The sequence below is a fragment of the Alternaria ventricosa genome, assembly GCF_023758065.1.
Source record: "Alternaria ventricosa strain BMP 2768 chromosome Unknown scaffold_17, whole genome shotgun sequence".
Classification (NCBI taxonomy): Eukaryota; Fungi; Ascomycota; class Dothideomycetes; order Pleosporales; family Pleosporaceae; genus Alternaria; species Alternaria ventricosa.
This window is the reverse complement of record NW_026055697.1, coordinates 591,207-605,524: the sequence shown is the minus strand read 5'-3', so window position 1 is coordinate 605,524 and position 14,318 is coordinate 591,207. Positions and strand designations below refer to the sequence as shown.

Genomic DNA, 14,318 nt, shown 5'->3' with positions numbered 1-14,318 from the left:
TGCTCATCTCCTAGACCAAATATCGAGCATCTAACTTTGCATTCCCTTCGCGGCGATGCATTCCGGTAAACTAATCGGTTTCATCGGTGCGATACCATCGACTCTGGCCCTGGTCCAGCGGCAGTACGTGCGTACCGTGTCCGACGCGGCCTCTTATGGATCTGAGGATGCGCAGGTGAGCCTGATGAGCGCGATCATTGGTGGCATTGTGGTTCCTGAGTCGTAGCAGCATCCATGAGGATGGAGAGTCCCTGTGCGAGTCAACAATCTCGGGGTGATCGCATTGCGCAAGCAAGATGGATTGTGGTTGTTGGGAACTCTTGGAGTCGCGGATTGGACGCCAAGACGGGCGGAAGACGACGGAAGACGACAACCTAGATACCGGCTGACTCGCGTCGAGAGATAGAGAACTGGTGGTTCGCACATCGGACTCAGAGTTCTGGTAGCATTCGTACTATGCGGTAGCAGAACCAAAGTCCCATATGCGCCATTCTTCTTGCATGCTGCAGGGCCGCCGGCGTTCAGGCTCTGAGATATCTGTAACACGCCAGATCAGCCACTGCACAAAAGATTACTGATGGAAGGATGGAAGCCCAACTTCGGGCCTTCTTCGATGTCTCTCATACTCTTTCCAAGAATACACCAGTGGCTGGAACTCCTGTGGTCGTAAGATTGACAAGAAGCCTCCGCTGCATCTCATTGGTCTATGACATCATGCCCCTCACTTTAGCGCAAGCACGCAACCTGCATTGAAACTCTATCGCAAGATAGCAACCGAACATTGATCATCAACCACATCCTAAACCGAATCTGTTACCCATCCTCCGAAACCCGATTAGAAAGCTTTGCTATGGTCGAATGTCCAGAGTGCGGTGCAGGGGCTGATTTGACGAAAGACGGTGCTTGGGCGCATTGCGCTTCCTGTATGTCAACGCCCCTGATTTTGTAGACATGCATACTGAGTAGTTACGAGGCAATACAGTTTTTGAGCCAGGAAAAGAAGGCAGTCACTACAAGGGCAGCGGTAGCGGTTCTGGTGATAAGGATGACGAGAAGAAGAGCGATTTGAAGGATGAGAGCGTGAAAAAGGATTGAGATTAAGGGGACGAGCTTGACTTCGAGCGTGAGATGTTTAAGAATATTGACGTATGTACACCCAGTGATGACCATAGGTTGTACGCAAAGGCCGGACCTGCTTGCAGCACGAATGAAATCGCTAATGTAATGACAGACATACAATATACGGCACATGTGTATCTCGCCCGATGTCCAGCAATGGTACATGATCGACGAAGATCTCTTCTTGCGCATATGTCATGTTTATCTCAGTGATCCTTTCGCTCCAGTGGAGCAGCTCATACCTGAGCCATACGCTCAGCAGCAACACTAACTATTCATCAACTTAAGAAAACCCAGATTTATCCTAGCCTTCCACAGCGATTCGTCTTGTCGGCGGAGACCGCAGATTTCCACCGGCATCAGCTGTGTCAACATGATCTTTTCGACTTCGCTAGCAATTGTCAGTTGGTTCATTCGATTAGTGGAACATACTGTATACTTACGCATTGCCCGAATCAGGTCTATGCTCAACATCATATCTGATCAAGATCTCTTCGAGATATTCCAGTACCGCTACTGCGTTGTACTGAGATGGGAACAGCTGCTTGCAATCTTTCGATTGACAGTCGTGTCGGGTCTTTTGTCCGTGGAAGTACTGGTCCTTTGGGTAAATAGAGGACACTTTGTGCGATTTCCTACCGCCGACTCCCCCGGATGCTTTTGCCGGATCGTATTGGATGCGATATGGGCTAGAGAAACGACTGAACTCTATCTCGACGACCTTGCCCACCCCGTTTATCCACAGCGTAGTAGCTGCGTACCCAACAGTCTCACCGAATGTGTCATTCAGCGCATTGAAAGCGTTCAGTCGAAGTTCTTGAAACGTAATTGTTTGCTCGGCGGAAAGGGAACGGCCACCCGGTGTAGAGGTTAATGAACGGATCGTGACAGTGCGATCACCCCAATACGAAGATGTCTCCAAGAGCAAGGGCAGCACGCTGATGCGCAGGTCTTCCAAGGCGGTCGGATCTGCTAAGTCGAACTCCAGCACAACGCTAAGCTCTTGTGAGTTCTCGAGCTTCCAATGGGGCGCTGACCATCGCAAAGGCCCTGATATCCCGTGGTACTTTTGTCCGGGATCCTCGGGAGTGGTAAATGTACGACGTAAGATGCGAGCGAGTTTGCTAAAATTAGTGAACGTACTGCGCTTCTCTCTTGAATGAAGCAGCAATGTGTACGATGCGGCTTGTAGCAAGCTTGCCCAAAAGGTCTCATAAAACCGCCTGTTGGCGTGAGTGAAGTTGATCGGCAAGCTTGTGTCCACATCAAGATCGATGCAGATTTTCTCCCGCTCACTGAGAACCTCGGAAAAGATCTTGGAAAGTACGGAATGAACAGGTAAGGTCAGCAAGGTAGGAGGTGTTGGCTTTGTCAAGGTAAGGCACCGTCCACTATCCTCAGTGGCAAAACTGTAGATTTGTCGCTCGCGATCGAGTGCAAATCGGCTTGGTGCGCCAGAAGGTGGTGCTTTACCCAAACGAAACATCCCGCCGGAGCCGTCATATTTGATTGCGACTGCGAGCATCTGACTGCGAGATGCCTTTAGCATCACTTGGCCGTCGAGAATAGACCGCATGACCCGGGTCATCGCTGGAGGATTACAGACATCCCGGGAAGCTCTCTTGTCTTGCAAGTAAGCGACCTCGATAGCGAGGCGGTGATGCCAGAGGAATCTCAAAATTATGCCGACCTCAAACACGTCGTATGTGTACGGGAATGCACATCTATCGAGAAATGGGGCCCACGGCTTATTCGTAATATCGAGGATGACTTTACGGATCCAATGAACCTGCGAGCCCAGTCGCTGGAGAAACAGTACAGCAATCTCGTCCGCAGTCGTCTGACTACGATGTGAGTATTGGTAGCTGTCCGGAGCTATGAGGAACTTGTTGTTGGCATAAAAAGCCGAAGCCACATCCGAGTAAATAGTCCGACATGTCAGAAGCAAGCTCCTCTGACGCTGATGTTCTGGTTGGAGCGAGAAGCTTATGCGCTCGGAGCTATATTCAAAATGTCGGCGGAAAGTGACCTTGACGGGCTCGGAGAACTCGACAAGATACTCGAAGATCTTGTTGCGAAGCTCAGCGGGTAGAGTGACGAGGGAATGTTTGCGCGGATCTGCCGGCTTCGAGTCGCCGCCCGATAGTGGTAAGGGGACTCTAGGATGAGCCTTAGTGAGGGCGTTAAGGGCGGTCGAATGCTTGGTCGCCATGATGATGGCGTTCCTTGATTTGAAGCAATGTGTTTCAGAGTCGTGGAGTGCGCGTAAGGTGTCAGTCAGAATCTGCAAGTCCTTAAGTATATCCAGGGTGGAGAGAACAAATGGGGCTATACAAAATCGCGCCACACTGCAGCCTTGAGTCTTACGACTCAATGGACCGTGCCCTTTGTCTTCCGACGCAGATAGTGGCCCTCACGACTTCGCTACCTAGACGAACGGGAACCCCAAGAGTGAAATCACAACTACGAGAATTTGGAAACACGCCTTCAAACTGTATATGCATCACGAAGTCTTTGTGTTCGGACTGGCCAATTGCAGTAACGTTTAGATTCATGTTATCGATGCCACCCTGTCAGTGACTGCTGAAGTCCGATCAGTCCATCTCTTCAGCTTGAAGATACACACCGCCGTCGGCCGTTGCTCGTTCTGTGATATTTGTCAGTCATCGGAGAGCACTGGCGTCTGTGTGGGTGCAACCTACTCTCCTTCTTCCTCTCTTTTTGTCTTCTCCGCTTTTCAGCTTTCTTTGCTCGCTTCGCGTTCTTCTCTTCTGCCGGTACTCCGTCATTCTGTTCTGCATTATCTGGGCCACCCTCGCCTATCAGTGTCGCATGTGAACCGCCATGCTGGGAAGAAGGAGATCTGGGCGGCGAATTTGGAGGCTCGGTCGGCGGAGGCTGAGGTCCAGGCACAGGTAATTGAGGCACAGGCTTGACCCGCGGAATGATGCTCGCACCAGTCCGCGTGCCTTCCGCGACCTGTCTGTGTGATTCCACAATCCATTCCGGAGTAGGCAGCAGGCCCAGGGCTGCCGTTTGCTCCAGGAAAGCTTGTCGTATGGCAAGTCCATCAATCTGTCGTAAGTCTACCAGGTCCTGTATTATAGAATCTACTCGCGTTCGCAAAAGGCCCTCTGCTCTAGTCATCACACCCTCTTTATATCTTGTTCTGGCTTCGTTTTCCATCCTTATAAAGCCCAAATGATCGTATGCCCCATGAGGTCGCTCAATCGAAGTGCTGAGAGGCGTTGCCCTGGTTATAGGAGGCGCGTTTGCAGAAGACGTTGCATTTGTGTGTGGAGTCGCACTCCTCGGAGCGGTGCTGTCGGAGTCTCGGTTACCCATGGCATGGAAGTGAGAGTATAGTATGTGGATGTATGATGTAGGCGCATGTGTCGAAGCGACGAAGTATAATACTGTGTGTAGTGCGAGCGTTAATAATTGTGGTGTAGAAGTCAAGAAGCGTGTTGTCTTTTTGTTGTTACGGTTGTTGTTCCGGTTTCGTCAGCACCTGCTCGACAACCTCATAGCGAAAGAACGTGCTTGCGGGTGAAGTAGCTGCGAACGTATATTGACCTAAAGACGAAGCGGCGAACAGTGGGAACAGGGGAAATGGGAGAGCGACCGCGCGACTGTGGGTAAGTGACGTAAACTATTCAGTCGAGGGGATAAGACGAATGGCTATGTAATGGATATCTAGGCCGTGAGTGGGATGAGTGCGCAAACAATCAGACTGCCCGGCATCGCCCGCCAGAAAACCGAGTCCCTCGCTGAAGATCTTGCCGACTACGATTAGAGCAAGAGTTCTCCACAACAGGCTGTGCCGACGATGTAGCCTCGTCGCCTTACCAAGAAGGAGTATGCGAAAACCAAGGGTATACCGAAGCAAGTCTTTCATAGAGCAGCATACGTCGATGTTCTATTGCTGGTGAGGAAACAATGAAGGCACACCCATGTGATAGCCAGTCTTAGTACGTGCACTTTCCACAGTACCCACAGTCGTCAGCAGAACAGGCAGTGTAGTCTGGCTCAGACTCCGAGTCGTCGTAGCCACTGCCAAATCCATACCTTACATCAAGATCGACACCACCGTCATTGTAATCGTCCTCGTCCGAAGCATCATCCAGAGTGGAGGAGACATTAAACTCCGTCTTCTCCCACCTTTCGACCAAGTCTGCAGGCAACGCGTGTACGCCGTCGCCATACTGTTTTCGGATCTCTAGACGATCCGCTCCGGGGCAATACACTTCGAGCAACTTGTTTGTGCTGCTCTTGGCGATGTCGACGATCTCATTGAGGAGTGTTGCGAAGCGGCGGATGCCGTCTCTATTCTCTCGCACCCAGGCTCGCACATCGCTCTTGACATCTCGTACCTGTATATCTTCGAAGAGGCCATGGCCGTCGTGGTAGGCAACGATGAAGTTGGATATCTGTTTCATCCAGAGCGCCGGGTAGATGTCGGTCATGTCGATGGGTTTCTTATATTTGCCTGAGCGCGTCTTCAGGTCGAAAATGGAGTGATGCGGTACTGCAGATCCGCCGTGTCCGATCTTGATCTCTTCAGGCTTACCCATCGGGTTGCTGGGCGGACGGCCGATGGCTGCTTGCTGGAATGCTTGCAGAAGCTCATCTTGGTCCCCAGCAGTGTGTGCGGGCGCGACATCACGGACTGCTAGGGAGTCATCAATGTAGCCGTCGCTTTCGAAGCGTACAAGACACTCCAAGCCGCCAAACTCATATCGTATGATGCGCTGGTGTGTCTCGGAGCCCTTGACACTATGCTCCCATGTGGTGTATGCTTCTGGAAACGTATGACCAAAGCCTCTGATATCCTTGATAACTTCTCTGGGGTCGTTCTCCTTTCGAACGAAGAAGACACTCTCTCCGATGACCTCAATGTTGAACCGGAAGGCTTTGTCAATGCCACGAGCGAAGCGTAGGAGGTTCCCGAGGGTGCTTCCGCATGCGAAAAGATCGGTGTTTGTGGCGTCGAATTCGGGATTGGTCTCCGTAATGGCATGAACGACAGGCGCCATTGGGAAGTCGGGATACTTTGCAGCATTGGGGTCGCGGAAGTACTGTCCGTCGTCTTCCTTCAAACGCTGTGGAGCCTGGAGTGGTGTCCAGCGCGGAGGTTTACCTAAAATTGTCAGCTCCATCTGGCATGCAGACTACAGCAAGATGAAAACGTGCAAAGTTGGCGGCCTAACGTCCATGTAGGCACAAAAAAAGCCTTACCTGGAACGACGATAGTAGGTACTTCGTCGTTGAGCCAGTTGTACGACGCGACATGTTGGCAATTCGATATCTCCGCCAAGTCGATTGGTTTCAGGCTCAGATCGGAGCTGCGAAACACTTTCACAACGTCTCCAAGCGGGTTTTTCTCGAGATCGGGCTTCACCTGCTCCCTGTTTTGCGCGAAGTATGGAGCGCTTCCTCCGCGGCCTCGCCCTCGCCCTCTGCGTGGAGCAAAGCCGCCTCTGCTGCTGCCTGAAAACGAAGCCATATTGCGGAAATGTACTGACTAGTTTCGAAACTGTGAAATGCGAGGCTGAGTTATGCGCTGGGTGGAAAGCGACACGCCGGCTTCAAGTATGGCATGCTGCCTAGACGAGGCTGAGTTCGTGTGGCGTTGTTTGCTCAACATGCAGGTCGCACAGCGCATGCATTGTAGGCCTCGATTCGTCCAGAGCTCACCAGAACATGCAGGCAGACAAAGATTGATGCCTCGCCGCATAACAAGCTGTGAGTCTCTTCCAATCATTCGCACAGCCCGTTATCAGAGAATCATCGCGCATACGCTGGGGTCCAGTGCGACCTCCCGGTTACCCATTCAAAAAGCTCAAAAGAACCAAACGCCCTCTGAAGAGCGATGGAATAGCGGCAGATATCAGCTTTTCTTGATAAATCTTTTCTCAACAGTCGATACCTTACACGCTACAAACCTCATACATGGCGGACCAGGACGGCGCGAAGCGTGCCGCAGGGCTGACGAAACTCTTCAACGCTATCATCCATGGTCGTCGCGAAATCAAGACGGCGGGCGACAGTAATCGATTTTTGGAGGCGTTGTGTGCCCAGGAAGACGCGTCGAAGTGTGTTGAGTGTCTGATCGCGTCTTCGGCAGGGCTAGCGGCCGTCGGCGTTGCCTTCCGCACCACCAGGGATAGCGCGTTCCTTAATGGCTGGGCAACCGCCGTCATCAATCATCTGGCCCAGCCATCTGTCAAGCAACTCTACGGCGGCCAGTTTCTACAGCGCGTCCTCGAACAGATCGTCCAGCCTCCTACATTCTGGAACACCTTCGTGAACGCGCATGATGGTCACGTGCTTTCCAGCGATGGCACTCGCGCATTCGCGTGGCTGCTACTCGAGCTATTGTACAGCCGCTCCGAAGACATCCCCGATGTGCGAGACGTTGCAGAACGCGCCAATGAGCACGGAACTTTTATCAATTCAGACTCGTTGGATGTCCGCAATCTGGGACACAAGATCAAGCATGTCTTAGACAGTACAGCTGATGATTCCACCGATGGCCCAGGCGGCCGGCACGACAATGACTTCGCTCAAATACACAAAGTCAAGCTCTTACCCACACCAGACGAATTTGTATCCGCGGAGCGTCCATTCTACAGACGCGCTGATGCCATCGCGTCGGTTACCCAAGAGACTCGCGGGCTGACTCATCTCGACAACCAGTTCCGCCTGCTTCGCGAGGATCTTCTGGGCGAGCTGCGCAACGACTTTCAAATCGCGACTGGCCAAAAGAAAGGAAGAAAAAAGTTGGTTCTTGACCAACTGGAATACGTTGGCATCGACTGTGGCCCAAGTTCGAGACGCAAACACTGCTCTTTGAAGCTTCTTTGCCGCGGTGATGTCCCCCAGCTACGCAACATCAAGGGCGTGGACAATCGCAAAAAGCACCTCGCCAAAAACAAGGGTCTTATGAAGCATCAGTCGATCGGATGTCTTATCAGCAACGGACGTATTATCGCATTCGCCACAGTGGAACGCAACGAAGACTATCTTGCTCGAGAACCCGCGGTTGTCCTGCTGCGACTGCCCGACGTCGGCTCACTAGGACAAGTTCTAATGGCATGCAAGACCACTTCAGATCTCTGTTTTGTACAGGTGGACACCGCTGTATTCGCCTATGAGCCCATCTTGAAGTGTCTACAATCTATGACTGAGCTACCACTAGATGATCAGCTTCTCAGCCTCACGCCGGACTCTGCTGAGACCACATCCGGCATTGAACCGACAGATATCGTCGAAACTATCCGCGAGCGATGGGAAGATGATCTCCAAGACGTCATCGGGAGTACTCATCCGATCAAACTCGATCAGGCCCAGGCAGAATCATTGTTGACAGGATTGATGAAGAAGCTGAGCTTGATTCAAGGGCCCCCAGGAACCGGCAAGAGCTTCATTGGTGCACTCATTGCCAAGATATTACACGATCAAACCAACGAGAACATACTTGTTCTTACATTTACGAATCACGCTCTGGATCAGTTTCTCGAAGACATACAGAAGGCTGGTATTCCGCCCGATTCCATGGTGCGACTTGGTTCAAAGTCCAATGCCAACACTCATGCGCTCCTCATGAAGAACCAACCAAACGACTACAGGAGGAGTCGAGAGACGTGGACTCTGATCGACGAACAAAAAGCCCAAGAGACGTCTTATCACGATGCTCTACTAGCCAAGATGGCCGAATTCGATTCCGCGCAATACAACTATCAAACTTTTCTCGCGTATCTGGAGTTCTCGGAAGATTCGGAGTATTTCGATGCGTTTGAGCTACCTGACAACGGTGACGACGGTATGACCGTTGTAGGTAGGAACAACAGACCAGTTGATGACTACTACCTTATCCAGAGATGGATGGGGGGTCAAGACGCGGGTGTGTTTTCCGATCATGCAGCACAAAATTATGCACACATTTGGTGTCTTACGCCCCAGCAGCGCCATGCGCTCCAGTTGCAGTGGCACAAAACCATGCTGGAAGAGCAGATTGCGGAGATTAGCGCGCTCGCTGACAAGTACAACACGTGTCGCAGTCTGATCGATGGCTTGTTCCGAGAGAAGGACTTCCATGTGCTCGGTCAGAAACGTATCATTGGCTGCACTACCACAGCGGCTGCAATGTACACTGAAGAGATTCGGAAAGCTTCACCTGGTATAGTCCTCGTAGAAGAAGCTGGTGAAATCCTTGAGAGCCATGTGTTGACAGCTCTTACCCCGACAACGAAGCAACTCATTCTAATCGGCGATCACAAGCAGCTTCGACCCAAGGTCAACAACTATGCCCTTACAGAAGAGAAAGGGGATGGATATGATCTCAATGTCTCATTGTTTGAACGACTTGTACTCAGTGGGGTTCCACACATCACTCTGAGCAAGCAGCATCGCATGCGTCCTGAGATTTCGTCCTTGGTCAGATTCCTCACATACCCGGAATTGGAGGATGCCGAGAAGACGCAAGGTCGGCCAGCTCTACGCGGGTTCCAAAGCAACGTCATGTTCGTGTCGCATTCATGCCCGGAGCTCAACGCCCCACAGATCGCTGATAAGCGCGATGGGGGTGCCAAATCCAGTAAAGAGAATCCGTACGAGGCGGAGATGGTGTTGAAATGCGTGCGGTATCTTGGTCAGCAAGGCTATCGCACAGACGACATCGTGATACTGACACCTTATCTGGGTCAGCTGTATCTTTTGATGAACACGCTGTCCAAGGAAAACGACCCCATATTGAACGACTTGGATTCCCATGAGCTGATCCAAGCGGGTCTGATGAACCCAGCTAGCGCGAACATCTCCAAACGCAAGCTTCGCATGTCAACCATCGATAACTACCAAGGAGAAGAGAGCGATATCGTGATCGCATGTCTTACACGAAGTAACGACATTGGAGACATCGGTTTCATGTTTTCTCCCCAGCGAGTCAATGTACTACTTTCGCGAGCTCGCAATGCTTTGATCATGGTTGGCAACGCAGACACCTTCATGAACAGCCGTAAAGGCAAGGAGGTATGGGTACCGCTTATGGATCGGTTAAAGCGAAATGGTCACGTTTACGATGGGTTTCCTGTCAAATGCGAGCAGCATCCCGACAAGACCGCACTCCTGACCGAAAAGGAGCACTTCGACACGGTATGCCCAGACGGCGGCTGCGATGAGCCGTGTGGCAAATTGCTCAATTGCGGTGTGCACACCTGCCCCCAGCGATGTCATCAACTGCAGGACCACTCGCGGATGGAGTGCAAAGCCATCATCTCTTCAATATGTCCAAACAATCATAAGACCACGAGGAAGTGTCATGACAAGGCGCCAGCGCACTGTCAGAAATGCGAGGCTGAAGTGCGAGCGCGAGAGAAGAAGCTTCAACGAGATCACGAGCTAGACAAACAGCGAGACGCAAAACAACGCGCATACGCCGCTCGACTAGTCGAGATTGAGGAAGAGATGGAGCACCAGAAGCGCCTTCTGAAAGAGCAGGCAGAGGAAAGAGATCGCCAGCAAGCGCTCGAGCAGAAGAAGCAAGATCTTCGCAACCTGCAGAAGAAAGTCAAGGAATCCGGAAAAGTTTCATTTCCAGCATTTTCGACATCTCGTACTATGCCGATACCGCCGACCGGGACTGCAGAACGACAAGGCGATCAAGCAGCGCCAAGTACAACGACTGATCACCGTGATGATAGCCCGACCAATGACGAATCGACGTCGTCAGATTCGGACGAGGACCAGCCTGATTGGGACAAGAGCGAAGCCAGAGATGATTGGGAATGGCAGAAGAAATTCGAGGGTGCGGAAAACGAAGCTCTCGACTCCCTGGTACCTATGATAGGGCTAGAGTCCGTCAAGCAGCAGTTCCTCGCGATCAAAGCTAAAGTTGATACGGTCGTACGTCAAGGTGTATCGCTTAAGGGGGAGCGTTTCGGTGCTGCCCTGCTAGGCAATCCTGGAACAGGAAAGACGACTGTGGCTAGGCACTACGCTAAATTCCTAGTCGAGGTAGGAGCTTTGCCTGGTGGCCATTTCATTGAGAGCTCTGGATCGGCTCTCGCGAATGACGGCGTGTCCGCTTGCAAAGCCCACATTGACGAGATACTCCAAGCAGGAGGCGGTGTGTTCTTCATCGATGAAGCATATCAATTGGTATCTGGAAACAGTCCCGGCGGCAAAGCAGTGCTGGACTACCTGCTTGCTGAAATGGAGAACTTGACTGGCAAAGTCGTATTTGTTCTCGCAGGTTACCACAAGCAAATGGAAGCATTCTTCTCTCACAACCCTGGCCTTCCGAGCCGCATACCTATCAGAATGGAGTTCCAGGACTACGAAGACCGCGAGCTACAACAGATCTTCTGCCAGTACATTGACAAGAAGTACTCCGGACGCATGAAGATTGAAGACGGCATGGGAGGCCTTTACGTACGTATCGTTGCGCGGCGCATTGGTCGTGGTCGCGGCCGCGATGGCTTTGGTAACGCCCGCGAAGTCCAGAACAAGATCGCCCAGATTACCGAGCGACAAGCCAAGCGTCTGCGTAAAGCAAGAAAGGCTGGCACGATGCCGGATGACTACCTGCTTACCAAGGAGGATCTGATTGGGCCGGAGCCTTCTTCAGTACTCAAGAACAATGCTGCGTGGTCAAAGCTGCAGAAGCTCACTGGCTTGGCCTCGGTCAAAGAGTCGGTACGAGTGCTTCTCGACGGGATACAAACCAATTACCAGCTCGAGCTGAAGGAGAAGCCTATCATCCAGTATTCTCTAAACCGTTGCTTCGTCGGTTCTCCAGGAACTGGAAAGACTACCGTAGCCAAACTCTACGGTCGCGTTCTGGCTGACATTGGGCTTCTTTCGCTTGGCGAAGTCATCGTAAAAAACCCAGCAGATTTCGTCGGAAATGTCTTAGGGGGCTCAGAAGCCAACACCAAAGCCATCCTGGCTTCTACCGTCGGCAAAGTTCTCATCATCGATGAAGCTTATATGCTAGCTACAGCTAACGCCCCTAACGGTGGTGACATTTTCAAAGCTGCAGTCATTGACACCATCGTTGCCGAAGTCCAGAGCACTGCAGGTGAAGATAGATGCGTGTTGCTGCTGGGTTACAAAGACCAGATGGAAGACATGTTTCGGGATGTCAATCCCGGCCTTGCGAGGCGGTTCCCGCTAGAATCTGCGTTTGTGTTTGAGGACTTCAATGACACTGAGATCCGTCAGATCTTTGACTTCAAGCTCAAGGGAATTGGATTTGATGCGAAAGACCAGGCCAAGAAGGTAAGATGGCATATCAATTTTGATGCATTCTCACTAACACATTTCCCCCTAGGTCGCCATGGAAGTCATCCAACGCGCGCGCAACCGCCCAAACTTCGGCAACGCAGGCGAGGTCGATATCCTGCTGGATCGCGCGAAGGCGTTACATCAAAAGCACATATCCTCGGGCAAAGTCAAGCAATTTGGCACTTTCGAAGCCATCGACTTTGATCCTGATTTCGACCGCGGTACTCGTGCAGCAACCGAAGTTTCGGCCCTATTCCAAGATGTCGTAGGATGCGAGGAACTGATCAAGCAGTTCCAGGGTTACCAAACCACAGCTGCCAACATGAAAGCTCTTGGAATGGACCCTCGCGAGCAGATACCTTTCAACTTTCTCTTCAAAGGACCGCCAGGCACCGGCAAGACTACCACGGCTGCAAAGATGGGCAAGATCTTCTACGACATGGGCTTCCTCAGCCAGGCGAAAGTGGAAGAATGTTCCGCTACCGACTTGGTCGGCCAGTACGTTGGGCACACCGGGCCCAAGGTTCAGAAGCTCATGGAGAAAGCCCTGGGTAAGGTACTCTTCATCGACGAAGCCTATCGTCTGGCAGAGGGCCACTTCGCGACGGAAGCGATGGATGAGCTAGTCGACTGCCTCACCAAACCCAAGTATGCGCAGAAGCTCGTCATCATTCTGGCCGGCTACGACAAAGACATTGACCGACTGATGAGTATGAACCCCGGGCTCACCAGCCGCTTCCCCGAAACAGTCATGTTCAAGCACATCGACCCAGAAATATGTCTGAAGCTTCTTGTCAAAGTGCTCTCAGATCTGCAGAAGAAGAAGAAAGCGCCGCTTGACCTTTCCGTTATCGATCCGCCATCATCGCAACTACGCCAGCAGCTACTGGACCTCTTTGGCAGGCTATCAGTCCTGGAGTCCTGGGGTAACGCTCGCGACGTTAAATCGCTCGCGAAGAGCATGTTTCAAGCACTCATCTCTACAGCCGTGCCTCCCATCACCAGCCTCGTACTCACTGAACCTATTATCATCCGTACTATGGAAGACATGATAGACGAACGTTCACGGCGGCATGCCGCGGCAGGCACGAGCCGGTCAGGAAAGCGAATGCCTAATCGCCCCATGCCCCCACCACAGACTCAGAATCCGACGCCGCCTAGTGCGCAAGGCCCAAACACCTCGACAAATACCGCAGCCCCACCACCAACAGCCGGGACCAATACGGACAAATCGGAAGGCGACAAGCAGCCAACGGAAAAGAAGCCCGAACCCGCGACTGAGCCTGAAGACCCGTTCGCTTCTATCCTCAAAGTCAAGCGCGATGCCGGTGTTTCCGACGAAGTATGGGAGCAACTCGAACGCGACAAGCACGCCATGGTGGCCAAAGAAAACGAATACCGCCAACTCCAAGAAGAGAAGCGACAGTACGAAGAGCAGATCAAGGAATTCATCCGTGCCGAGAAGGCAGCTGCCGACGAAGCGGAGCGACGCATCCGTGAACAAGCGCGTATAGCAGCGGAACTTGAGAGACGACGTCGCGACGAGGTGTTAGCGGCTGTCGAGAAGGCGCGACAGAAGGAGATGGAGAAGCTGAAGAAGCTGAAGGTAATGGGACCATGTCCGATGGGGTACATGTGGATCAAGCAGTATAGCGGGTATAGATGCGCTGGTGGAATGCACACGCTGTCTGTCGACCAGATTGACGCGTATTGTCGCTGAGAGAGAAAGTGTCCGTTGTAAACGGCAAAGTGGTAAAGCTGATCACACATATCATGTTTATTCGTTGATAGTTCGAAAGTATTACAAGAAGTCTCATCTCTCATACATTATTCCTCCGTCCATTCACTACAATATTACCCCAAATATCCATTCTCCTCAACGGAACACTCGCGACATTACATTCCTTCGC

At 52.0% G+C, this 14,318-nt stretch overlaps 4 protein-coding genes across 4 annotated transcripts; 1 reads left to right on the top strand and 3 right to left on the bottom strand.

Moving 5' to 3' along the window:
• Positions 1-1,558: 1,558 nt before the first annotated feature.
• On the bottom strand, positions 1,559-3,331 carry J4E93_008660 (uncharacterized protein; the record flags this gene model as incomplete). Its single annotated transcript, XM_049346558.1, has 1 exon — positions 1,559-3,331. The coding sequence occupies one exon, from the start codon at positions 3,329-3,331 to the stop codon at positions 1,559-1,561; it is 1,773 nt and encodes a 590-aa protein (XP_049196448.1).
• Positions 3,332-3,713: 382 nt separating this feature from the next.
• Positions 3,714-4,464, bottom strand: J4E93_008659 (uncharacterized protein; the record flags this gene model as incomplete). The annotated part of the gene is made up of 2 exons (XM_049346557.1): positions 3,714-3,766; positions 3,822-4,464. The coding sequence occupies 2 exons, from the start codon at positions 4,462-4,464 to the stop codon at positions 3,714-3,716; spliced, it is 696 nt and encodes a 231-aa protein (XP_049196447.1).
• A 623-nt stretch (positions 4,465-5,087) lies between these two features.
• J4E93_008658 (uncharacterized protein) lies at positions 5,088-6,625 on the bottom strand (the record flags this gene model as incomplete). Its single annotated transcript, XM_049346556.1, has 2 exons — positions 5,088-6,259; positions 6,358-6,625. 2 exons carry the CDS (start codon positions 6,623-6,625, stop codon positions 5,088-5,090), a joined length of 1,440 nt encoding a protein of 479 aa, XP_049196446.1.
• A 446-nt stretch (positions 6,626-7,071) lies between these two features.
• On the top strand, positions 7,072-14,128 carry J4E93_008657 (uncharacterized protein; the record flags this gene model as incomplete). Its single annotated transcript, XM_049346555.1, has 2 exons — positions 7,072-12,402; positions 12,455-14,128. 2 exons carry the CDS (start codon positions 7,072-7,074, stop codon positions 14,126-14,128), a joined length of 7,005 nt encoding a protein of 2,334 aa, XP_049196445.1.
• Positions 14,129-14,318: the final 190 nt, after the last annotated feature.